Source organism: Gambusia affinis, linkage group LG03 (assembly GCF_019740435.1).
Source record: "Gambusia affinis linkage group LG03, SWU_Gaff_1.0, whole genome shotgun sequence".
Lineage (NCBI taxonomy): Eukaryota > Metazoa > Chordata > Actinopteri > Cyprinodontiformes > Poeciliidae > Gambusia > Gambusia affinis.
Window position 1 is genome coordinate 29,569,224 of NC_057870.1, and position 27,046 is coordinate 29,596,269.

The 27,046-nt window shown below is 40.6% G+C and overlaps 1 protein-coding gene across 1 annotated transcript in view; it reads right to left on the bottom strand.

Moving 5' to 3' along the window:
* Window positions 1-740: 740 nt before the first annotated feature.
* LOC122828468 (neurogenic locus notch homolog protein 1-like) overlaps window positions 741-27,046 on the bottom strand; it is a 52,815-nt gene continuing 26,509 nt past the window's right edge. Inside the window, exons 10-34 of the mRNA XM_044112060.1 lie at window positions 25,313-25,426; window positions 24,428-24,661; window positions 24,215-24,325; window positions 21,482-21,674; window positions 20,728-20,873; window positions 20,526-20,639; window positions 19,709-19,828; window positions 18,649-18,801; window positions 18,344-18,572; window positions 17,809-18,010; window positions 17,512-17,665; window positions 17,250-17,434; window positions 16,037-16,169; window positions 14,627-14,884; window positions 13,968-14,080; window positions 12,914-13,485; window positions 11,584-12,018; window positions 10,594-10,742; window positions 8,203-8,416; window positions 7,910-8,000; window positions 7,244-7,406; window positions 5,940-6,238; window positions 4,856-5,003; window positions 4,175-4,272; window positions 741-3,803 (exon numbers count right to left, since the gene is read on the bottom strand). Coding sequence (XP_043967995.1) covers window positions 2,511-3,803; window positions 4,175-4,272; window positions 4,856-5,003; window positions 5,940-6,238; window positions 7,244-7,406; window positions 7,910-8,000; window positions 8,203-8,416; window positions 10,594-10,742; window positions 11,584-12,018; window positions 12,914-13,485; window positions 13,968-14,080; window positions 14,627-14,884; window positions 16,037-16,169; window positions 17,250-17,434; window positions 17,512-17,665; window positions 17,809-18,010; window positions 18,344-18,572; window positions 18,649-18,801; window positions 19,709-19,828; window positions 20,526-20,639; window positions 20,728-20,873; window positions 21,482-21,674; window positions 24,215-24,325; window positions 24,428-24,661; window positions 25,313-25,426 — 5,921 coding nt within the window. The 3' untranslated portion in view covers window positions 741-2,510. The remainder of the gene's footprint in view (window positions 3,804-4,174; window positions 4,273-4,855; window positions 5,004-5,939; window positions 6,239-7,243; window positions 7,407-7,909; window positions 8,001-8,202; window positions 8,417-10,593; window positions 10,743-11,583; window positions 12,019-12,913; window positions 13,486-13,967; window positions 14,081-14,626; window positions 14,885-16,036; window positions 16,170-17,249; window positions 17,435-17,511; window positions 17,666-17,808; window positions 18,011-18,343; window positions 18,573-18,648; window positions 18,802-19,708; window positions 19,829-20,525; window positions 20,640-20,727; window positions 20,874-21,481; window positions 21,675-24,214; window positions 24,326-24,427; window positions 24,662-25,312; window positions 25,427-27,046) is intronic.

A 27,046-nucleotide genomic window follows, 5' to 3' on the forward strand; every position in this document is an offset into this window, starting at 1 on the left:
TGCGTTCTAACAGTCAAAAATCTGCTTAAAACCCTCATATTATATGAATATATGCAGAATATATGCGTTTTGTATGAAACTTGTGCTGCAATGGGGAGAGTAGGGGCCATAGAGGTGTACATTTCCACTAAAAACTCTGAAAATTTTAGATTATTCTCAGTAATTTTCTGGGAAAAAAAAGCAATTTCTGAGTTTCAGAGGTCGACATTTTTTTAAAATAATTAAAAGTCAAACATTTTCAGAAATGCCCAAGTTACTTTTCTTAAAATTTCTGAAATTAATCTGAAAGTTTCCTTGTTTTTTCTAGCAAATTTCTGGCTTTAGATGCAGATATTAGATTGTCTTGATCTGTCTCTATAAAATAATCCAAATAATTTTTTTTTTTTAAATCAGGCTTGTTATCTGCCATGTATTCAGAGCAAAATGAAACTTTAAAAATGTAGCAAATAGTGCTAAAGTTAGTTCTCTTTAGGATCTTAACTTTACACAATATTTGTAAATAAAAATGGGTTGCAACAATGCTAAATATTTTGTTGAGTAGCTTACCGTAGCTGGCATAAACTTCAGACTACAGCGTTTTAGCTTGTAGTCGTGATGCATAAATAAGAACGTTACTCAATTCCACCACTAGATGGCGACAGGCTGAAAGACATCTAAATTATTTTTGCTGTTACCTGAAAACAAAATTAATCTCAAATATTCGATAATATAGCCTTTAATGAACAAAAAAAGCGTTTTCATGAGTTTAAGACACCAACGTGTCCTTTATTATAGTAGGTAACTTTTATACATAATGAAAATAAACAGCAAAAATACATTTAATGCAAATGATAATTTTACAGAGGAAGTAAACAAATATAAAAATGCTACCACAACCTAACATATTCTTTTTTCCTAATATTTTAAAAATCAAAACAGAGTGCATCTCACATAATATTTAAGTGGATACAACTGAGAACTTAGTTGGCAGTGCTTAAAAAACATTTCTGCACGTACATAAATGGTTATCTCAGTGAGGTTTTGTGTTACAGAGCAGTAAATAAATATAAATTTATAAAACCTCAATGTTTATGTATTTTTTCTTCATTTTTGTGAAAACAATACCTAACAATATATTTCATTCATTTGTGTATACTTCAAATTGATTTGTGCCTTTGGGCCAGAAAAATAGAAAATATATAATCTGATCTGTTTTACATTTTAGATTAACCAGTGCAGGATCAATTCGATGCATGTTGAAGACTTAAGATTTCTTAAACAAAATCTTGCTTACGAGGGAAATGCAAAGCATATTTACAGAAGAAAGAACACAGCCATAGGCTCAAACTAATCTGAGGGAGAAGGAAATTAATTTTCCTGTTCCCTCTGGACAACAACAAACATTGTGGCCAACAGGCCAGTTCTCCAAAAACCACAGGACTCTCAACAACTCAGGCCTGCGTTAGTTAACCGCCAATCTCCAAGATGGCCGTACGACATCACCTCCCCACCACAAGAAAACACAATAATGCAAATTTTAAAGGCACAGCGTATCGCTGCGTCGACGATTTAACAACATGTACAAAACGTCACTACGATTTACTAGATGTTTTAGATGCCTTCACAGGAATCGCTTCACACTTTCAAACTGAAATAACACTGAAACTTAAAATGTGCTCTAGCTTAATCACAATTTTTATTATAAACAGGATTATACAAAATATAAACAGAAGAAAAAGGACAAAGACTAAGAGTGTTTAGGGAAATAAATACCCAGTGTGTATGCCGCAGAAAACAAACTAAAAGAAAGAAGTGTCTCTAAAGGACTTTCTCTGTCCTGCGTATGACCCAAAACCATGACAGGAACACTGCAAAAACACAAAATATTACCAACTATTTTTAATTTATTTCTAGTGCAAATATCTTAGTACACTTGAAATGAGACAAAACTAACTTAGAAGTAATTTTACATCAATAAAGAGGACATTCTTTCCTTAAAATATACATTTAAAAAAAAAAAAATCACTTTATATGATGGATCTCAGGGAGACTAGCTGCTTAGTTAATTCAGATCCTAAATAATAAACAATATTGAAGAAAAATGACTAGTTCCACTGGTAGACATTTTTTCCATATTATAAGTGAAATAATCTGCCAGTGGAACTACTAATTTTTCAGCAATAATAGAAATTATTAATTTAAAATAAGTTACTTTTTGCTGAAAAGTTACTTGTATGTTAGTTTTGTCTTATTTCAAGTGTAATAAGATATTTGCATTAAAATCTAAACCAAAAATACTTGGATTTTGTGTTTTTGCAGTCAAATAAGCATAAATACAACCTTAATAAATAAAAAAAACAAACAAGTAACAGTAAATGAAGCACATATGTTGCTGTTAGTAGAAAAATTTAAGAAAGTCCTACATCTTGATTACAGCTTTGCTTGATTTCCTTTTTCGAGTGCTTTCTTTTTTTGTACAAAATAAAAAATATATACAGCAGCTCATCCTCTGGGGTGAGACTCTCTGCTTCCTACTTGAACTGTTCTGTTATGTGTCCGATCTGGGACTGCATGCTCGTCGGTGGGCTGGAAATGCCCTCTGACCAGTCGGACATGTTGGAGTGGGGGGACGAGCTTGACCACTGGTCGGGGGATCCGGGGGACGGGGTCAGGAACGGGTGGTCCGGCACCTGGACCTGATGGTTGGGAGTATTGTCCATCGGGCCGGAGTAGCTGTGCTGGGAGGGAGGAGTTAGGAACTGGGTGCTGGGCATGATCTGGCTCTCCTGAGGGAGGATGGTGTGTATGGGCATGCTGGAGTTGGCCGCCCCCTGCTGGAGCTCGGGGGAACTGAGGTCCCCACTGATGAAGTTCTGACTGCTGGTTGGGTTGGAGTTCTGGTGCTGCTGATGCAGCTGCTGCAGGTTCTGCATCTGCTGCATCATGTGGGTCTGCGGGCCCAGTCGGGTGTTCTGCAGGCCCTGATAGGTCATCATCTGCGACAGATTGGAGTTGGGGTGGCCGTTGTGAAGCGGTGCTGCGATCATCCCCTGGTGAAGGCCGCTTTGGCCTCCGGGGGGCGCTCTCAGAGGGTTGAACTGCCCCGCCTGGCTCATGCCGCTGTGCATCCTGGCCAGCCAGTCGCACTGGCCGCCCATGGCGCCCTGTGCGGCCGAGCTGGACACCGGCAGGTGGGTGAGGCGGGGAGGCAGCGGGTCGAACTGCATCCGGGCCAGCTCCTGCTTGTTGGGCATCACCATGTGGTTGACGGCCAGGTGGGGGTCCGCCATGCCCTGCAGGTGGTTTAGAGACACGGACGGCGACTGCTGGAACGGGGAGGTCATCATTGGCGGCGACGCCACGTCAGAAACATAACCGTGAGGAGACTCCAGGGAGTCTACGGGCGACAGGACGGCTGAGCTGTCCAGGAGCGTCCCAGACTTCCCATCCTGAGAGTTCTTCTTCTTCACTTTCATGTCTTTGCCGTCTTTGCAGCCAATACCCTTGTGACTGGGCTTTCGAGTTTTCTTTCCCTGGCCTTGACTTTGAGGCTGCGGCTGCTTCATGCCGCCCAGAAAGCCGCTGGGTGAGCAGAGCGGGGAGGACAAGGCGCTGCTCAGGGAGCCGCTGTGCATGGGGGGGCTTCGTACCAGGTTGTACTCATCCAGCAGCCTCACGATGTCATGGTGCATCCGCTCCTGTGCGATGTCCCTGGGGAGCCGGTCCATGTGGTCCGTAATTTCTCTATTAGAGAAGTGATCCAGTAAGACCTTGGCAGTTTCATAGCTTCCTTCTCTGGCAGCCAGGAACAGAGGAGTTTCCTCCTGAAGCATGAAGGAGACAGCGTGTTAAATGAGACAATAGCCGCTGAAAGAATACTGTTTTTATTGAGCCTTTAGCAAGAACATGGCCCACTCTGCCATGACGGTCATCAAAAAAACCTGTGTGCTCCCTAATATTGATTCTATTTAGTTAAATTCACTTTAAAAATGTGAGTTTGGCTGCACAAACAGACAAGGACGCAAACCAAACTTGTCATTTTATTGTAAAACTCTTAATGAGAAAAGATATGGCAGCGATGGAGAGCAGCTGTCAATCATTTCACTTTCTACATCCCTCATGGCGCCTTGAGTGATACGGTGATGGAAAGGGTCAACAGCAAACATTAAGAGAAGAAGTTTAATATTTTTTTAACCTTGTTGTTCTGCATGTCCTTGTTGGCTCCATTCTTTAGTAGGACAATAGCAGCCTCTACATTATTTACTGCTGCAGCCCAGTGTAGAGCTGATTTACCTGAAAAGACAAAAAAAAAAGAGTTATTCAACCGTTGAGAGCAAACGGACCTAAACATTCCGACTTTTCCAGATAAAATCCTTTATTCTGGTTCCCCTCCAGAGCTGGATGGTATGGTTGAAAAACTTACAACAACATAAGCATTTCATATCAGTCGATATTGATAATTATTGATTAGATTTTTCTATCTGAAACACTGCCAAACTGGAGAGGTGACTTTTCCAGTTAAATCCACAGTTTTCACTCAACGCCGTTGTTTTTGTATTAAACATTTATGAGGCACAGAGGTGAAATCTTAAACTGCTGCTGTGCCAGTTACTCAACAGGCTGTTGCTAGGTAACCAAAAGACAAGTGTGTTGCTAGGTAACCAAAGAATGAGTCAGTCAGTTGTTTCCACCAATGTGAGAGGTTGAGCGGCTAAAGTCTTTCTTCTGCCTACATCTCCCAGAATGCTGTGCGGTCCTGGATCAGAGTTCAGCGAATATTCAATATAATGAGTACTGAATTTTCAATCAGACGTTTTATATATCGATTTTGATTATCTATCTATCACAATATATGTAGTTATTGATATTTTTTTACCAAAGTCATCGATGGCATTCACATCTGCGTGACAGTTGATGAGCTCCTCCACCATGCCCTCCACTGCCAGCCTGGCAGCTAAGATCAGGGGTGTGGTGCCATCATGCATGCGGGCGTCCAGATCTGTGGCGCGGTTCCTGATCAGAATCTAAATGGACCCAAAGCAGATTAAAGGTGACCTGTTATGCTTCCTTCACCAGGTTAGAATGGCTTAATGGCCTATACAAAACATGTTCATCACATTGTTTTTGCACAAAATCGTTCTTAGATAATGAGATTTTATCTGCTCAATTCTGAACTCCTTTCTGACTGAGCTCTAGAGTTTTAGAGCCTCTTGTCATTTTTACTACAAATAAGCTGCTGCTGCCCATCTCCCCACCCCCCAACTCAACATTTACACTTACACGTGAAAATGGCTGCAAACAGATACGCAATCATGGAACCATGCCTCTTTGAAAAGCATTAGTAGAACCTCCTGCACATCCAACAAGAATGTGACAAGTGGTTTCTAAATGCTACATCAACATCAAAACCCTTGTCTTTTTCAGCAGCCATTGTATATCATACAGCGGTAAAACCAGCTGACCAAACATGCTGGAGCTCAGCTTGGGATGCTAGGTGACAGGCTGGTGCTCTAATCGGGTTGCTAGGTAACAGGCTAGGTTTTGCTGGAGTTGCTAGGCGCGGTTCCTGCTGGTTTGTGACGTTATATCTGGAGGGATTTTGAAATGGCTTCTTTTCCAGACACCAAAATATATTATCTCACTGTCAAAAAGTGGATGGGTATTTTTTTTTCTACTGTTTGGGCTGTTTATAGAAGCAATTTACACCCAAATGGAATTTTGCATTATTTAAAAGAAGAACAAAGTAAGTTAGAAGTAACTTTTCAGCAAGCTACAGGAGCTTGATTTAACCCAATAATTCCTTAACATTGATAAAAAAAAAGTTCTTATTTCATTGGCAGATTATTTCACTAACAACAACAGAAAGATTTTGTGTTTTTGCAGTGTAATATAATGACCGTTGTCAAATGTAATTTGAATTATTTTCTCTCTTAAATTGCTGATGCAGACAAACAGCCTACCTGAAAGACTCCCTGGGCGTCGGCGGCCACGGCGGCGTGCAGCGGCGTCCGGCCCATGTTGTCCTGGATGTTGGCGTCGGCGCTGGCCTCCAGCAGCCGTTTGGCAGCGTCAGACCGGGCGTACCGAGCTGCCAGGTGAAGAGCCGTCTCGCCGGTACGGTCGGTCTGGTTGTGCAGGTTAGCGCCCTGATAGATGAAGTCGTTGATGACGTTGGCAGAGGCGTCCTCCTCTTCCTCACTGTTACCCGTTTCCAGTCCTCCTCCGCTGCAGGATGCGATCATCAGTGGGGTGAAGCCATCTGAGGGGAGAGGAAGCAGAAAGGCATGAAAGGCTGAACCTGTATTTGCACGGTCAGCACAACTCTGAAACGGGCCAAGTGAGTGCAAGAGAAAGACAGGAGTGCTCCACTTCAAAGCCCTGAGCAGATCAAAACAAAGCAACAAACAAATCGAATGTGGATTTGACGCTTATGCCTGTGTTGAATCATCATTGCTTTTTCTTTCAAGAGCGGATTCTGATGCAGGCACCAGCACAGGAGCCTCAGAAGGAAAGCAGAGCTTCAGGGGTTTGCTGAAGCCAGACTGCTCCAATAAAACCAAGCATTAATATCTAACCGAGAGAGGCAGCTCAGGCAGATGACTTGGAAAGGTTTTCTCCTCTTCAAAAGAAAAGCGAGCCCAAGATCTCACAGATTTGGTCGATTCGAGTGCATCGATCCATGACGGAGGGAAAAAGTGAGCTCTCGAGTTGTTAAATGAACTACTTTGATTTTTTTTTTTGAGGAATCCTTCAGGGATTCTGGTAGTTTTTTTTCTTTTCTTTTTGCATTTGATGCCCTTGTTGGTTATTATAATGTTGAATACAGATAAAAACTGAGTCCCATTACTGGTCAAATGATTAATCTGATCAGGAATCAGTGTTTTCCCCGAGGCGCTCGGCTTCCAGCTGCCTGCTTTGAAGAAGATCCTTTACCCTGAGGACATGGCGGGGCTTCAGCAGCTCCTTCACGCACAATTACACACACACACCCACACACACTCTGAGAATCAGCTTAGAAATTTCTGCTCATTTTTTACCTTGTGAACCCATAAAATCAGTAAAACTTTGACAGTTTCACAGGATCTAGAAAACATGTCATTCTTTTGTTACTAAGGGAGAGACAATTCATACATTTAATGTCTGGATCTTACAAGATAACCAAATAAAAATATGTAATGAGGATGTTATGTAACTAATTTTGATTAGTTTTTCCTCCCAAATCACAAATACGGCAGACTGATTATGTAAATACAGTGTTGATTACCTGGCCCTCGCACGTTGACATCCATGCAGTCGTTTTCAATCTCCCCCTGAGGGGGAGTGGGAGCAATGGAGGGGATGCGCAGATCAGCGGCGTCCAGGTGCTGCTGGGTCCACTGGCGGTGGTCCGTCTGGTCGTTGGCGTCCAGCACCGCCTGCTCGTCAAGCTGCAAAAAAAATCACACGCAGCAGGAGTTAAAATTAAAGAACGAAGCAAAATGTTGAAGTTATCCTACAAGCACATGATCAAATTTAATATTGTAAATTTTATTTTAGCAGATTCCACATTTCCAGGTATTTCTTTGGGAAATTGTAGCACACCATAACCACCACTGCTCCCAACAAACCCAGTCACTGCTTACATCCCTGGTGGTTTCTGTGCAACTTTATTTAGTTTTTTATTGTCACTAACTGTAAATATTCTTTTAATGCTGAAAAAGGCATGCACATTTTTTAAATGAACCAATTCAGCTGCAAATTATTCTTGGTTGGATGATGCTTTTTAGAACCACATGTTGAATTTTTTTGCTCTTACTGTATTCATTTTTTTGTTTTTCTATATATTTTCATATTCTGTCATTTTCCCCATTGTGGGACAATTAAGGATATTTAAATTTTTTTAATTTTTGATAAAAAAAAACTTATGAATAGTTTATGAATATTTTCTTACTTTGAAGCGTTTCAGATCCGCAGGTTCGTCCTCTCCCCATTCGTTCGGGTTGTCGTCCATCAGAGAAATATCAGAGGTGTTTTTTAGTGGCCTGTGTAAACGCAGAAAATTCAGGATAAATCCACTTAATCTGCTGCTTTTAAGCCAAAAGACAACAAACCACTGATAAAATTCCTACCCCACCTCTCTATCAGATGAGGTTAATGATCATCTAAGTTGTCTCAGACTCACTTACGATCATTGTAAAATTCAAAATTGTCCAAATATGAACGTCCAAAACAGGACGAACTCACTTCAGTCCGACTGAGTCCTCTCCGACGGGCTCCCGTCTCTTCTTCTTGCTGGTCTCTGTGGTCTTGAAACCCTCGGGAAGCCAGAGGCGCCCATGCTCGTGGCGCCGCTTTCGGGCTGCCACCATTCCCACTCCCAGGAAGGCCAGTATCCCGACGCCGCCCAGCACCAAATACATGGCGTAGAGTCCGTCGGACGGCTGCAGGTCAACGCCGCCTGTCAGAAAACGGGGCGACATCGTCAAGAGCGAAGGTCCTGGCTGTCCGGCTCTTCGTCGCTCCAAATTGCACCCAGAGCCAGGGACCGACTGACGATCCTCGCTGCTTGTAAAGCTAGCTTCTATCTATTCAGTAATAATCAGAATAGCTAACCACTTTTCATCAAAAAAAAAAAAAAAAAAGGGGATGGGGCGTGATAAAAAAAGAAAATAGGGAAGAAAAGAACATCACCACCTCCTCTCTCCCTTTTCAACTCAGGGTACCAAGAGACAACTTTACCATTTCTTCTTTAAGAGACAAAAAAGAGGGAGGGGATTAATGAACTTCAAATTACTGCACGCGCTTTAAGCTGTAAAGACGAAGGATTTATTAGGATTTTCGAGATAACAAAGACTCCCAACTTCTAGCACACTCCCGATCAATTTTTCCTCTTCTTTTTTTTTTTTCACTAACGATTTTGAAATGATAAACTCCCCCAACCTAAACCCTCAGAGATACATTAAGTCCTGGTATTACATTCAGCGAGGTGAAGGTTGCAGCAGCCCCTCGCCATGTGGGATAAGGCGTGTGTGTGCGTGTGTGTGAGTTCGCTGTCAGAGGACGTATAGGTGCACATGTCTGAGAAAGAGGAAACCAGAGACGCCCGTATGAAGTGAGCAAAGGGGGTGTGAATGAGTTGATTTGCTGCAATTAACCATTTTGGAGCCTGAAGCCATTGGATTTGCACACAGAGGAAGAGATTGATTGATTCGACCATGAGATTCACTATTGCATTTGTTCACCACTGCATAACAAATACACAATCAAAGAGTTCTGTGGAGAGGATCCGGCCGCAGGCCGCTGCCGATCCTGTTAGCATAAAGCCTGTTTCTAAATATATTTCTGCTTTATGCACACTTTTTGTGTCTTTTCTAATTTAATACACATCATATTAATCCCACACTGTGAAAACATGAAATCTTACCTAATATTTCTATCCTAGTTTGTAGTGAAAATATCTTAGTACACTTGAAATAAGATAAAACTAACTCAGAAGTAGCTTTTTAGCCAAATACAGAAGTTTGTTTTGAGTCAATTATTTATGACTTTAAATGAAAAGGTTCTGGTTCCATTGGCAGATTATTTAACTTACAGCAAGACATTTTTCCCTTATTATAAATGAAATAATGTGGCAATGGAACTAGTATTTCTTCAATATTAACTAGTTATTTACTAAAATCAAGCTTCTATATATTGTTGCAAAGTTAGTTTTCAAGTGTACTAAGATATTTTCACTATAAACTAGAACAAAAGTACTAAACAGTTTGCAAATCAGTGTCTTTATTTTCCTTACAATCCAGGACATCTTGGGTGTTTTTCAAAGTGGGAACTGCAGATTACATTTTCATTTTCTAATATAGTCTGTTTTTAAATAATTATTATAAAACATAAGCTAAAATGACAAAGATAGAAGATAGAAATAGCCTTCCCACAGAGGGGAAGTTCAGAAAAATTTTATTTGCCGGTTAAATTTATTAAGTTACTTTGCTACTCAATCTAGAAATTGAAAAGTTTCTGACCAGAAAAGGCTGAAGGAACAAACCTAAACTGTGGAGATTAAATAAAGTTTGATAGGATTCATAGAAAAATATTGCTTGTTTTCTTCATACAAAGAGGGGATTGTTGTAGAAAATGTTCTCTAGTAATATATTCAACATCAGATTAATACAAAATGTATTACCAACTAAAATCAGGAGACATGAGGCAGCATTTCTGCTAAATTAATGTAATAATTATTGAAAAAAATTACAATTTATCGTTTCTTTGCATATTTTGTAGCATTTTCTGCAAGTTTAGGGAGTCTTTAAAACTTCAAAACAATCCCCTTCTACAGACCAAAAAAGAAATCTCTCTCTCTCTCTCTATATATATATATATACATATATATATATATATATATATATATATATATATATATATATATATATATATATAGATATATATATATATATATATATATATATATATATATATATATATATATATATTCTTTTATTCTGTTGAAAAAATACTTGGCAAAAGGCCAATAGTCCCAGATGTCAATTTGAAAAAGAAATTCTTGATATTTGACCTGCTAAACAAAAATGCCTGTGATCTTGTAGCAATAGATCGTAGATGTCAGTGAATAATACTCACTGTAAACAGCTTCAATAGTAAAGGGAACATCCAGTTTGCCGCTGGACTCCAACGCTCCGAGGAACGCAGCGGCGTCATCGGAGCTCTGGAAACACTCGTTGGACTGCTGGAAGCACTGACGGTTGTCCATCTCCAAGTGGACGATTGAGCTTCAGGACAAACAGAAAACAGAGAAATAAGTTTTTACAATTTGTGTGGGCCAAAGTTAACGGACCAAATGTAATTTAACGTTGACCTATTATAATTCTCTGAACAGATTAGGATGAGTCAGTGGGGTTTGTTGCGTTCATGTTGTAATGAACACAACATGTTCATTGTAATTTTTGAACAAAATTATTCTTAGATAATGAGATTTTAGTCTGCTCACTTCTGCCTATATTGAGCTCCTTTCAGGATAAACTGTTTTAGGGCCTTGTTGTCACTTTAAATCCAAATAAGCTGCAGCTGGCCAGCCCCCCCAAACTCAACATTTACACTCGTAGACGAAATTAGCTGCAAACAGATGCACAAATGTACAACCGTACATCTTTGAAAAGCAAAAATGGAGCCTCCTGCACAACCAACAAGAATGCAGCAACTGGTTTCTAAATGATAAGTCAACAACAAAACACTTGTTTTTTTCCAGGAGCCATTGTACAGCGGTAAAACCAGCTGACCAAACATGCTGGAGCTCAGGTTCGGTTAGTTTGATATGTAATGGCATCCATCCATCCAATATAACTTAACAATTAACAAACATTAATTTATTTCCAAAAAATGGCTTGATGCTTTTCTAGGTGCTGGTAATGATTTTAGAAGTAGCAGAGACACAAATGGTATAAAAACATGCACAACGTGAATTTTGTATAATCGGTCCCCTGTAAAAAAGTGGATATTGAATGGATGAATAACAGGCCAAAGTATATAAAAAAATACTTTTTTATGCTCAAAAATGTTAAAAATGGTTATAAAAAAGTTTCACTTCTGAGTAAGATACAGTTGTTTTCTCACCCTTTGACTTGCACATGACCAAGCTCCCTCCTGGCTCTCCTGCCGCTGCCTGCCACGTCATACAGACTCCTCTTCATCACACTCAGCACCTTGTCAGGAATCTCAGACAAAGAGTCCACCGAACGCTTGACGTTGTACTTCGTGAGCTCGTGTTCGTTCCCGTAGTACGGGTAGACCATCATCTCCCCCTTTGTGTCCTTCCTGAATATGACGTTGGTTCGGAGGACGCGGCTCAGCTCGCGCAGGAAGCCGAAGGAGTTGTTGAGGAGATGATCAGGAGTGATGTGGACGACCACGACCAGCTGGCCCAAGGCGAGCTTCTCGGGCATGTTGTTGGCGCAGTCCAAGCCGTCCCACTCGCACTCTGCATTGTTGCAGCCCTGGTCACAGTGGCCGTCAGCGTAGTGGTCCTTACAGTACTGGTCATACAGAGGACTAGAGGACAAGCATTAGCATTAGCATTGAGGATTTCATTTGGGTTGATTAATTGTGATTAATTGTCAAATAATCTTGTAATTGATTCATCGGTAACTGACTCTGTTGTCTGAAAATATAACTTACTCAGAGCAGTAATTAAGCCAAAACTGTACAAAACACACATATTTTCCATTTAAGATGAAAACAAAAAATTGCTGACTATAAATATGTGCTACTCAAAACTCCTATTCAAATTTCTGATAAAGCAGATTTTGCTATCCAATTATTGACTGGTTAATCTAAAAAATAATCGACACATTATGTCAGACAAGCAGAAGGGTCTGTCCTTTTTACATGTTGATGTTAGAAGTATTTTTTAGCTATAGATGCATCCTTTGCTATAAATGATCAAGAATACGCTAAAGAAATGTTGCTATTGTATCTTAGGCAATAAATATTTATTCTCTTATTTAAAAAAGTTAAATCTTCATGTTTTAACGCATTACTATTGTTGTATAAAACAAGCTTGCATAAAACAAAATCAACACAGCTTGTTTTTTCCAATTAATCAATTAATTGTCAGAATAATAGATTATTTGGATAAAAAACTAAAATAGTCATTAGCAGCAGCTGTAGTTGTAGGTCTAGCTGCTAATAGACACTAGATTTTCCTTAAATTTCACCTTCTTATAGAAAATTTACCATAAATCTAAAATCCTAAAATCTGTTTCATAAAGACGTTTTATTTATTTATTCTTCTTTCATTAGTGTAACGTAGCACAGCATGTATTTTATACTTTGATGTTAAATGCATTTCCTTAAAAAAATGTTTTAAAAAAACAAATAAATAAATAATAATAAAATAAAATCTGTGAAACATTTCTATTGGTACAGTTAGAGAGAAGCGACTTACTTGCACTGTCCCTCCAGAGTCTGGCAGTCAAAGCCGTCGTAGAGACATCCGGCGTTGTCACACTGTGAGTCGCATTTCCCGTTGTTGAAGTATCGCCAGCACTGCAGCGCGGCTGAGCAGTTCTTCCACGGGTCGTCGAAGTTGAGCGAGCAGTCGCCGTTGTCCCAGCCGCACGAGTGGTTGTTGCAGCGCGCGTCGCAGAACTTGTTGTGCTTGAGCTCCTCGCACTCCGGGATGCTGCAGGCCACCTCGTAGTCCGTCGGCGGCGGGATGGTTTGGCCGAAGCCTCCGCGGAAGCCGTAGTCCAAAATGTGGCAGCGGAAGCCGTTGAAGTTGGAGGGGCAGACGCAGCGGTAGAACGGAGCCTCGGCGGCGTATTCACACGTGCCGCCGTTGTAGCAGGGGCTGGAGTTGCAGAGGCTGTCGGTGGGGTACTGACACTCGGGCCCGGTGAACGACGGCAGACACAAACACTTCGGACTGTTGTGGCCAGAGATGCAGGTGCCCCCGTTGCGACAATGGAGGCTGCCGCAGGCCTGAGAGTCATATTCACAGCTGGAGCCAGTGAAACCCTTTATTTAAAAAACACAGAAATGAATATTGAGTTAAAGGTCAAATATTTTAAATGAGAAGTAAGTTTAATGAAAAACACAATATCTGTACTGAATAAACTGCAGCTTTTGAAAAAAAAAAAAAAAAAAAAGCTGCAACAGAGGCATATTTGAAGCCTAATTACTAATTAAAAGTAAATATACAGTATAACATTTACCAGAACTTCAATATCTCTATATTGGTGCCCAAAGTCGGTTCTTGAGGGCCGACATCCTGCATGTTTTAGTTTTCTCCCTGGTTTAATGCACCTGGATCAAATGATGGTTCATTAGAAGGCCGTAGAGGAACACTGAAAAGGTTGTTGAGAAAACTAAAGCATGCAGGATGCCGGCCCTGAAGGACCGACTTTGAGCACCCCTGATTTAAGCTGGACACATATACAGTATATTATTGAGTCAAAGATATATCCTTAGAGATTAATGAGACATATTTGTTTACTTACTGGGGGACATTTGCAGATGAAGCCATGCGGCGTGTTACTGGCTACAGCACAGGTGCCTCCATTACGGCAAGGTTTACCCTTACAGCCATTAAACACTTGGTCACAGCGCTGACCTGCAAAGAGATCGTTCACACACACAGTCAGACAAAAAATGTTTTCTATTAGGTTTTATTTAGAAAAAAACGACTATCATGTTTACTCTTTTGGTCTGTATATTCAGCCCATTAGCAAAATGACGGTAAGATGATAAAAATCTACAAAATGAAAGTGTTTAATCTACAAAAATACAATCTTTCACAGCAAAAACACAAAATCTTACTTATCTTGAGTATTTTAGTCTAGTTTCTAGTGCAATTTTGTCTTATTACAGTTTAAATAAGACAAAACAAACTTACAAGTAACTTTTCAGCAAGAAATATGAGCTTCTTTTAAATGAATCATTCCTTAAAATTGATAAAAAATGACTAGTTCCACTGGTAGATTATACAAGACCTTTATAAAAAAACTTATACATTTTCATCAATATTAGCAAACAGCTGACTTAAGTTACTAGTTTTGTCTTATTTGAAATGCACTAAGATACTTGCATTAGAAATAAACCAACTTGGTAAGATTCTGTGTTTTTGTGCTGTTTGAGCTCCAGCCACAGACGTGGGTACCTGTGTATCCGGTGCGACACTCGCAGCGGTAGTTGTTGGTCAGCTGGGTGCAGCTGCGCGTGCCCCGCGGGTCGCAGGGGTTGGACAGACACTCGTTGACGTCGCCCTCGCATCGCTCGCCCACGTACCCCGCGGGGCAGATGCAGTGGTAGCCTCCCACGCCGTCCACACACCTGCCGTTGTTGAAGCACTTGGGTTCTTTGGTGACGGGGTCGGTGGACGGGTTGCAGTCGTCCACGTTGATCTCGCAGTGCACACCTAGGGGTGTGAAGGAAGAAGTAGGAGAGGTTTCACTCATTCAGTGTGTGTTCTGTCATGTTTCTTACTGTAAGCGTTTGAATCCAGATAAATGCATAAATGTACCTTTAAACTGAAACAATTAATCAGATTAATCGTGACTAAATAATTTAGTAATCGATTAATTGTAAACTGGAGTATACAGACTCAAATCAAAGGTCATTTGCTGAAAGAAGAACACACTAAGAGCAGTAATTAAGTCAAAATTGTACAAAATACCCATATATTTTGCATTTATGATAAAAATAGACCTTTGATTACGTATAAATATGTTCTACCCAAAATCACTAAAGTGACAAAGCTTCAGCTTTGGTACCAGGTTTAAATTCTGTGAAGAAAAATCTCCTTATGCCGTCCAATTATTAATCAATTAATCCTAAACTAAACCACAGATCAGCCCTGCACTGTACCGATTATAAATCAAGCAGAGAGCTCTTAGCTTTTCATATATTGGTGTTAGTTTTTTGATGCATATGCATTTGTTGCTACAAATGAAAAAATGTTCACAAAAGGAATGCTATGTTTCTTAATTATAGGCATTAAAGTATTTAATTTCTCTTTTGTAAAAGGAATTTAATTATTTGTTTATTTGAATCTTTTAATATATCTCTAATATTGTACAAAAAATGAAAAATCTGCAGAAAGTGCCAATCTTTTCATCTGATTAATTGATTAATCATCAAAATAATCGCTAGTTGCAGCCCTATTTAAAAATCATATCTGACCAGACACAACAAAGTAAGTTGTTCTAATTTTTAAGATCCCTCACTTACAAAAGCACAGACTGAAACATGTTTGCAAAAAGGCCGAGCTGAACCACAAACTCCCTCAGCCAGCTTTAAAAACCTGTTGGCCGCCTTGGGACGCTCCCAACTCGGCTGCCAATTTGAGCTGACCTACAACACACAACCTCCTTCATGTCGGAGAGAGAAATCAATGGCAAATTTGACAAGTGGAGGAAGAGTTGGAGGCAGGCTTGAAGGAGGGAGTTTTAATGCCCTGGGTGTTGTTAAGCCCTAATTAATGAAGCGTGGAGACGGGATGGGGGCAGAAGGGGAGGCGGGTGGAGGCAGAAGGATGTGGGAGGAGTGTGTGTGTGGGGGGTCTGCTGACCTTGGGTTCCTCTGGGACAGGAGCATTTGTAGGTATTGATCAGGTCAATGCAGGTGCCCCCGTTCTGGCACGGTTGGGAGAAACACTCATTGATCTCCTCAGAACAGTTGGGCCCCAAGTATCCTGGCATGCACTGGGGGACAGAGAGAGGAAGAAGAGAGAGGCGAGTTTGATCAATGTCTTACATGAAACAAAGATGGGTTTTGTTTACTTTGCTGTTTTCTGTTTTCATTCATTCCTGCCAAGGCCAGCAGAGTCTCCTCTCCAGGGAAGAATAACACAACTCAGCCGTTTACTTGCTATAATTAAACTGGACTCTTTATTAACAAAAATTAGCAGTAACATCAAAACCATACACAGTTAAAACTAAAGGTGCACTGATTGCAGTTTTCTGGACGATCGCCGATTACCGATCTATAAAAAGCCTGACCGATTTTGGCCGATACCAATTTTTTTTGTCTGAAATGTTCCTCAATATAGGAAGAAATTGGCAACAGTGGACTAACTATTGTTAACTGTAAACATGCAGACATGACCTGGTGGGCCGGTCAATCAGTCAAAACTCTTTCACTGACCAGACCAGAAGAGGACAGTAGTTGATTTTTAGAACTTTGCCTAAGTAAATATGCAATGTAAAAATGCACATGTAAAAAATCAACCAATCACCGATCTCCTAAAATTAAAAATCGGTGCACCCGTAGTTAAAATTTTACAAAATTATAATCCACACCTACATGTTGGGTGTTTTCACACCTGGTAGTCCGATAGACTTGGTTTGAATGGGGGCAAAAGTTCTTACATTTTCAGCTGCTGTGGTTCACTTTCACAATGCACTGGTCAAAAACCAGTTCCCCTGCTCGCCTGTGGTGGCGCTACACCAAGAACCGCAGAAGAAAAAACACAAAAAACTCAGAAGAAGATGCTGAACTCAATTTAATTCTTCACAAAATGTAACAAAAGTGGAGTAGCGTCAGATTTTAGAAGTTCTAAGATTTCTCTTTTGTCTTTCATTTCTCCCTGTAGCACTAGACTCTTGCATTTGTTTTGTGTGTATTTACCCAGAATGCCCTGCTCTGTAGTCTGCCTTCTCAGCAATCTCCAGTTCAGTTTGCATTCACATATTCATAAGCTGAGCCAAATCAGGAAAAAGCAACATACGAGGGACCATCTGAGCAGATCACCGGCTGTTCGTGTTTGCTTTCAGGGTCGTCACCTTGCAGGAGTATCCACCCAGAAAGTCGGTGCAGGTGGCTCCGTTCTGGCAGGGGTTCGGCGTACACTCGTCCACCTGCTCCTCGCAGTAACTCCCAGTGTATCCCACCAGACAGCGACAGTAGTGGCGGTTTCCCACATCCAGACACTGACCCGAGTTTTGACAGAGTTGGAAAACAGCAACTCCTGAGCAGAAAAGGTGAGATGGAGTTAAATTTAGATTCCTTTCACAGGAAACTGCTGAGGTTTTATCTCCCTCTTACCTCTTTGTTTGGCTGCAACCTCACAGGAAACACTCGGGACGTCGCAGTACAGGCCCGTCCAGCCGGTCTCACAATCGCAGCTGTAGGTGGTTCCTCTCTGCCGGCAAGATCCTCCATTTTTACAGGGAGACGTGTCACACCAATGAACCAAGTTCTGAAACACACAAAAAGACAAACTCAGCTGAAAGACTCAGACATTTAGCTGAGGTTTAACATTTAGCTGAATAAAAACATTAATTTTATCTCATTTTTGCACATTACACATGTTTTGGTGATAGTAATTCCCCCTCATCCTACCTGACAGTTGAGTCCTGTGTAGCCATGCGGACAGGTGCACTTGTATGTGCCGTAACTGTCTTGACATGTGCCGCCGTTCAGACAGGGTTTGGAGTCACACTCGTTGATGTCATGCTGGCAGTAGCTGCCAGTGAAGCCCGGCGGACATAAACAGGTGAAGGTGTTGATGCCGTCTACGCAAGTTCCTCCATTAAAACAGGAGCTGAGAAGGAAAAAGAACCAGAATTGGTTGAGAAGTAGCAAAGTGAATCAATCATTTATTAATCTGAGCTGCCAGGACTGAATCTGCACTTTTGTTCTTACAGCAGTGACCTACTTTATGTTTAAGCTTTTTGACAAAGTGAGAGAAAACAACATTTCTGACTCTACTTGCAGGGCAGCTGCAGTAAGTGCAGCTTTGTAGCAAAACTAAATTCCACCACAGGGGGCAGCAGTGGACAAGAAAACCAGGATTACACTGCTGGAGAAAATTAACCTGCTGATCAGACAAATCAAAGTCAAAGCTGTGCAGTTTCAGTTTGGGCCAGCGCTCTACCTCTCTGTGCAGTCAGGTGTGTTATTTTCACAGTGGATCCCACTGAAGCCAGGCGGGCAGGTGCAGGTGTAGCTGTTCACGCAGTCTGTGCAGTTGGCTCCATTCCTGCACGGATTGCTCTCGCATTCGTTGATGTCTTCCTCGCACTTCAGTCCCCGGAATCCGGGCAGGCAGGAACACAGGAAGCTGTTGACCTCGTCCTTACAAAGGCCTCCGTTGCTGCAGGGGTCTGAGGGAGGAATCGCTCGACTTAGAAAAGCAACTTTCAGGTTTAACTCTGTAAATATACCTTCAGATTAACTCACTGGGCTTGCAGTCATCGATGTCGGTCTCACAGTTGCGTCCAGTAAAGCCCGGTTTGCAGACGCAGCGGTAGCTGCCCAAAGTGTTTTGGCATGTTGCTCCGTTGCGACAAGGATCTTTCACGCATTCTTTGATGTCGACTTCACATGCTTGACCTTATAGGGGCAAAAAATAAAAACAGAAACATGTAAAATGTCAGAAATAAGACTGAAAATGTAATATCTCCTGATTATTAAACAAATAGATCTATAAGACTACATACAAAATGCAGTGAATTAATTCTTTTTAAGCTTTGAAAATCACAGAATGTATATGACAGAGTGGAGTCCTTTCAGTGTTTTAGAGCAACATTCATTTTTATAGAATTCAGAAACATCATTTCCGCCGCTGACCTCCATATCTGATATTCGTAGAGCTGGACGGCTGAAAAACCTGTTATAATATATACGTTTCATATCAGTTGATATCAATAATTATTGACTGGTTTTGTGTTTTAAATACAATACTGTCAAACGAATATCAACCTTTCCTGTTTTATCCATAGTGGCAAAACCTTAAACTGCTGCTGTACAAGTTGCTGTTGCTAGGTAACCGAAGAGAGAGTGAGTTAGTTCATGCCACTGACTTTGCTTAGCTGGCTGTGAGAGGTTAAGCAGCTAAAATCTTTTCCTCTGCCTACATCTCCCAGAATGCTGTGCGGTTCTGAATCAGAGTTCAGTGAAATTATTGATATTTTACCAAACATGTTATCTATTGATTTTGACCACATGTCTATCACAACATATATTGCTATTGATTTATTGTCAAGTGCCAGATATTCATGTTAGAAATTCACCAGAACTGTTTCCCACAGAGAACATTAGGAACAACTTTTAATCTCCTAATTTTATGATTTTGTTTTAATTTCAATGTCTGTCGATACCTGTAAATAAGATTGTTCTGATCTGATTCATCTTATTTTGATCATTTCAAATAGCAATGAACAAGCATTTTAAAGGTTTCCAGAACTGTGTAACTTCTCTGCCGATAACTTAAGGACACTGTTGCATGCTGGGAGCTCACCTTGCCATCCTTCAGGACAGACACAGGAAAAGCTCAGGTAGTCCTCCGACTCCTGACATTTTCCTCCATGCTTACAGGGTTTGGAGCTGCAGGGAGCCATCAAGATCTCACAGTTTTCACCTGTAACATATGGAAACACATCTTTGAGCGAACTACATCGGATCTTTTAAACTTCACTCCGTGATCTCATCCAGGGCTTGGAGATAACCCAAACCAAACGGACACAGAATCATCTTTCAATCAGTGCTATCCCAGGATTTTCTCCAGGCTCTGTCAGTATCAGAGGCCTGGGCACGCCTCTATCTGTTTCCACAAACGCTTGGCTCGTACGGGAAGCCAACTCCGGCTTCCGGCCATTGTGAAGCCATTTGCTTTTCTGTGAGACAGGAAGCAGGCAAACAGGAAATGTGTCAAGCACCAGGTTCCCACCCCAATGCCAGCAAAGAGGCCTTTTATTATTTAAAATCCTGTGGAGGGTTCCAAAAAATACACTGCAAATACAAGACAGCCGGCCCCTTAGCCTTTCCAACATTATCTGTTTGGTCAAAAAATAAGAGAGATTACATTAAAACATTTCCCAGATCTGTTTGGGGAGAAGCGTGACCCATAGAGGAATCCAAAGTTTGGCGTCTTTGAGGTCGGAGGAAGTCTTGTGACTGAACTTTACTATTATTTCATCACCAGCATATTTTTCCTCTTTGGCAAATAACTTAAAGTACACAAGTGGGTGGAAACTGCCCCCCTCAGTAAGGAAATTCCAGAATAACATGGTAACAGATTGATGTATTATTAAATAACTTCAACAATAACATCATACCGGTGTACGGCAGGACACAGTTGCACTTGTACCCGGCGACGTCGTCGATGCAGGTCCCCTGGTTCAGGCAGGGGTTGGAGGCGCATTCGTTGATGTTTGTCTGGCAGTTTGGTCCTGAGGTCAGAGAAGACAATAAATCACCTCCACACTCTTTACAGTTCAGACGAAGGTCTCCCGTCTGAGCAAACAAACAGATACCGACCCGTGAAACCCATCCGACAGGTGCAAACGTAACCGCTGGTCATATCCTTGCAGGTCCCTCCGTTCATACAAGGGTTGGACTCGCACTCGTTGTTGTTGATGTCGCAGTTTTTGCCACTCCAGCCAGAGTCACACAGGCATTTATAGCTAACAAGAGGACAGCGGCAGGCTCAGTCAAAGTCTGCTGAAAAACTTTGGCTAAACATGAATGTTAGCACTGTTCACCGCAAAAACACAAAAACTTGTTTTTGATCTGGTTTGTAGTGCAAACATCTCAATATACTTGAAATAAGAAAAACAAACTTACAAGTAACTTTTCAGCAAGACATAGGAGCTTGTTTTAAGTAAACAAAGTACTAGTTCCATTAGTAGATAAGACATTTTTTCCATGTTATAAGTGAAACAATCTACCAAATCAACAACTACTTTTTCATCATTATTAAGGAGTTATTGACTTAAAACAAGCTCCTATATCTTAGATTAGATTAGATTTATAAGCTATTCAATAAAACTAATAGTACAAACCTCCTTAGGGATTTATAAACAGTCAAAACACATGAAACTAAAAAATAAATCAAAAGATGTCTGTCTGAATCTATGCTCCTGCTCTGTCACACTAATAGCAGCATTTTGGAGAAAGTTTACATTTAAATTACTTTTGTCTTATTTCAAGTAAACATAGATGCTTGCACAAAAAACTACACAAAAATCCTTGGTCAAATTTTGTGATTTTGCAGCGTTGATGAGCGTCCTACCCGTTGATTTTGTCCTCGCAGTGACCGTGGATGCAGGGGTTGCTGAGGCACTCGTTGACTTGGGAGAAGCAGGTGGGATCCTGGTAGCCGTCCGGACAAACGCAGGTGAAACCGTTGACTTCGTCGATGCAGGTGCCACCGTTGTGGCAGGGATTGATGGCACACTCGTCGATGTTGATGTTACACATAATACCTGAAGTCAAAAGGAAACAGTAGTCAAAACAACAATACATACTCACAGAAGTACCTGCCTACACCTCTAGGGATTGGGATTTTACGTGAAAGAAGGACACAAAATAGCATATAACTGTTAAAGATTTATTTAAAAAATAATAATCTGAGAGAGGGATGGAGAGCTTGCATATATTCCGCCTCTTTTATTTTGACTTTAATGCAAATTTGTCAACAGCAGAGCTATTAAGTTACTAGAGACACAGAGAAAAGCATAATAAATCTCATTTGCAATCAGCTACAAGAAAACAGTAGTAAAGGTTTTCTCCTCAGATGAGACCAAAACAAAACTTTAGGGTACACAAAATCTGTGCTAAGACTTCAAAGTTTATTCACATGGATGATCTGCATCCACGCTGATGAAGATTGAGCTGTTTTATAACCAAAAAATGTGCAACAAATTCAATCTGTCAATGTGCAAAATTAGTGGAAACATGGTATTGATTCAATGAGTAAACCTGTTGTTTCCATTTAATATCGTTAAAAACCGGGCTTTTTAAAAAATGCTGCAAACATTTCACACCCAGTGCGAAGTATGCAAACTTTTTTCTCTTCTCATAAATTTTTATATACATAAAAATAAACCCTAAAAACATTATGAGAGAGAAAGAGTGGCATTATTTGACTAGTATTATGGACTTCAGGCAACATCAATGTTTTGTTTGTTAATGCATCTATTAGTTGTGATTTTTTCCATCATGTATTCTTTACTGTTATAACTATTTTCCCACTCATATTCAGGAAGTGTTTTACCCTGACAGAAAATAAACAAGATGGCCGTTTATGTGACCTTTCTGGTCACATATCTGAGAATCCACAACAGCAGCCAGTGAAGTCGCACACAGGGCCTCCACACAATGCTGCTAATACGGCACTGCAATGATTGTATCAATTTTCAGAAGCATAACAGATCTGAAGTCCGCCTTTGTCGGCCACTTGAAGCGTTGACGCCATTCAGGCCGGTGCCACGCATAACATAAAAGCAGCCCATTGAGCTTTAAAGCACAGAGCAGCTTCCAAGCTTTTAAAAGCTCAACTTTCAGGAATCTTTCAGGGAATCTTTTCTCCTGCACAAATCCCCGGCGACTCGGTGTGCCAGTATGTGTGTGTCTTTTCTTTGTGGTGGGGCGGGCAGCTAGCATGTCCTAACAGCAGCAGGTTGGGGACAGGGTGGAGCTGCAAAGCGACACCGGGCAAACCTCGGAGGAGCGTGCGCTCACTCGCTCGCCATCTGTCACCCCCACTTTCTGCCACAATCAAGCTCCTCTGCCCGTTCCTTCAACTCTCCATTCCTGTACAGTAGACCGCTGCTTTATTTACATACCTACACCTACATGTGAACAAAGAAAACAAAAAACAGAAACTGGAACAGAAACAGAAGATTTGAGAAAATGTAATTTGACTGTAAACAGGTATGGCAAGCAAAGGTAACTGAACAATGTTGAATCTCTTCTACTGACTGTAAATCAGACATAATGACATAAAACAAAATAAATGTTAAGTCATTCATCAGCCGGCAGCCATGACAGCATAATATACACAATACTTTGTCTTTTAAGAACATGCAAACATAAATTGTTAGCGTCTGTCACTGTTTGCAGCTGTAGCAACACCAATGCAATTTTCAGGGCTAGACTTGGCTGTAAACGTTTGAATAAACTTCTGTGTGTAACTAAGACTGGCTTTAGGGTTTCAGGTTTCACCAACTTAAGACCAAAAAGACCTATGAATATAAAAACTTGCATACCAATCAAGCAAAGGAAAAGCTGTGAACCTGGATTATTTTGACTATGATAGGGGCAATAAAGCTATCGATATGTAGCGAGGGTGTCCTCAACCGCATCAAGTCACAGAATGCAATGAAGGCGTTTGTGTCCCACTGACGTTTTTCCTGACAAAAAAGTCCCATGAGAAAAAAACACTCCTTTAAACAGTCCTGCCATGACAAAATTTAAAACCTGCGAATAATTTATTTAAGACCAACCGACCTTTATTAAAATAAATAAATCCAAGACATTTTAAGGTCACGATTTTAGACATAAACTTAAGGCTTTTTAAGGATACATTTTCTGCATGTTGCCCAGACCTTAACAACCTGCAGTTGGGTCTGTGCTGTACATGTCTGCCTTAGAGGACAAACTCAGGCAGGGAAACTCAGTCCACAGACTGGGCTGGACATTTCAGAAGTTGACAACTCTAGAAGCTTTTTTTTTTCTCATTAAAACAATCCTTTTCTTCTAATTAAAAAATAAATAAAAAAATCAGGTGAAATTGCATCTTCTACTGCTAACTGAATTTATTCTTGCAATTGAGCAAAATTTCTTGCAGCCTGGCCCTAACAGTGCGTCATAAGAATAACATGAAAACCCACTTTTTGAAACTTTTTTCTTGTTTTCAGAAAAGAAAGCGAGGGGAAAAAAAGCTATTAAAATCCAAAATTGGAGATTTTATTTTTTAGATATCTCACCCACAGCTAAATTTTAACATATTTATTTTACTTACCAGTGTAGCCAGGATCACAAATACAATCATAGCCATTGATTTTGTCAACGCAGGTCCCGTAGTCACAGAGATTCCCCTTGCAGTCGTCAATGTTGACTTCACAATTGACTCCTGTAGAGAACATTCACTTTTAATCATTTTCAAGCTTTGATTGATTGATCTACTTGTCCTTTTCTGTTTTGTTTTTGTTTTATAGTGCAGGCCAGTGCCCACCTGTGGTTCCCTTGGGGCAGCTGCAGATGTAGGCGTTCTCTCGGTCCATGCAGGTGCCGCCGTTCCGGCACGGCTGGCTCAGACACTCGTTAATGTTGGTCTCACACAGCCTGCCGGTGAACCCGGGGTTGCAGCTGCAGCTGAACGAAGCCAGGCCGTCGATGCAGGAGCCGTAGTGGCACGGGTTCGAGTAACACTCGTTGATGTCCGTCTCACAGTGCCTCCCGGTGTAACCTGAAGGAAATAGATGTTGCCTTTTGAACCGGAGAATTCAACTGGACCAACTTTAGATGTATTTCTGCAGGTTTCAGCAAGCCAAATTTAAGACTTTTTAAGACCCCTTTTAATGCCACCTTGAATGAAATTTTACATCAAAACACTTTAAATATAGAGAATGATTGGGGGATCTTCCTAAATTACAATCAAACTTCTGGGGTTTGTTTGCGACTCTTGGCAGCGAATTTGTGTTTCTCACACATAGCGCCAAGCTAGTACGATTTTTGCATCTAGCCTCGTATGGGTTGACAACAGAAGTGAGCCAGTGGAGAAAACGAAGGTTCTCTGGCCGTTTGGCAATAAATTTGCATTGAAAACGGAAAAAGCTATCTAGCTAAGAAGGGTATATTAGCAGCTAGTTAGCGGTAGCCTCAACTGTGTGACTCAAACTTTTGTCTAACATAAAAAGTCCCTCAAGAACAAAAAACTACATATATAAGATTAAATAGTCATTCTACGGTGAAACTTAAGACCTGTGATTCACATACTTAAGGAAAACTTGCATTTATAATTTAAGACCTTTTAAGTTCTTAATTTTAGTCACACAGATTTAAGACTTTTTAAGGATGCATGGTCACCCTGAAAAACGTTTGGTTGAAGCTTGTTTACCTTCGGTGCACTCGCAAGTGTACTTGTTGGGCCCATCTGTGCACTTGGCGCCATTTTTGCATGGTGTGCTGGCACATTCATCAATGTCTATCTGGCAAAGATTCCCAGTAAAGCCTAAAAACAGAAAAAACAACACAAAGCAAGAGGCTGTTATTGTGTTTGTGAAGAAATGTGTGTATGTGTGTGCAAACATGGCTAATTTGTTCAAAACCAGATCGACAAATAATCCTGGATTCATCCTAAAGAGCTCTCAACTCATTACAAAATCTGCATATTGATGCACAACTGTCAACACTACAACCGCTCCCTTCTCCTTCACTGTTCCTTTCAGCAAAGTTAAAGACAGGGAGAGGCAAGAGGTGGGGGACAAGTTCGGTTAAAAGTGGGAGGGAGAAGAGAGGGGAAGAACGGAGGGAAGAATGAAAGAATGAAAGTTGTAAGGCCTCCTGACTAAAGTCTGAGAAACAAAGGAGAGTCTGTCTGCTCAACACAGCAACAAACTGAGCGCGTTGCCTTCTTTGTCCCCAAAAACTTTTCCATGACAATGTGAATTCTCCTGTCTTAGTCGCACCCCCTCCCTGCCACTCCCCGCCCACCTCCGAAAAGAGCCAGCTTGACCTCTGACACCGAACTTTTCAAACTCCTCGTTCATTCAGAATCTAGCAGCAGGCTTCCTCCTTTTTTTCCTGGAGTTATTGTCGTCTCAGATATTCCTGTCTCCCCTCAGTCCCGGTCCGAGGATGTTGTCTGATGAAGAGATATTGTGCTCAGATGCCCCCACTGAACCACAAGATCACAGAAACCCACAGGTGCGATAAGATAATCCGGAGAGGAAGTATTTGTGTGGCGGATACCGAGCTGATTACTCCCTGTAGGGGTGTTTGTTTTTTTGTTTTTTAAAGCTGCAAGCAGACAGTGAATTTACATGCATGAAGTGGAATTAAACTTTTCAAACATTAAAAATACAGAGGAATTTTGCAACACAAAATCTCGAATTTGATTGCAAATGTTTTAAAAGGTGTTTTCAATCAATCTTTAAAAACAGCTCAACAGATTTTTGCCATCTAATTTGTAAACAGATATATTACAATAAATTTAAACTTTGTTTCTATTTCTTCTTTTAGGTTTAAATATGTGAAAAGTGAGAAATGAAGTAAAAAAAAAAAGTCTTAAAAAGTAAAGTAAAAAAACCAATGTTGATTAGAAAGCACTTTCCAAAGAATTTACATCAAGTGCTACCATTTTTGTTCTCTAATTATTTTTTTTAAAAGCAGTTAAAAAACCTAAACAACACGAGATATAAAAACTAATTTGGCCAAAGCGCTAAATGATATTATTTTTTTTATTATTTTTTGTTTCCTGTGGTTTGTGTCTGCAAACTTAATCAAACAGTATAGTGGGTCTGGTTGCCTTGCAGTGTCAAGGAAGATTTACAGCACAAATAAGAGAAAGCAAAGTACTCTTCCTGACTTGAAATTTAAGACCTGTATCACAACAAAAATGTAAATCGCACATCTTTTACGGTTGTAATGTCAAGGTTTGTTGCAGAGAATGAATGCAGCAATCAATTTACACTGAAAGCTAGCTAGCTGCTAGCAAAGGTATGTTAGCAACTAGTTAGAGTTGCTTGTATGCGACTCAAACATTTGCTTGACAGAAAAGTCCCACAAGAAAAATAAACTACATAGAATATGAAATTAAACTGTCCTGACACCCCAAAATTTGAGATACTTT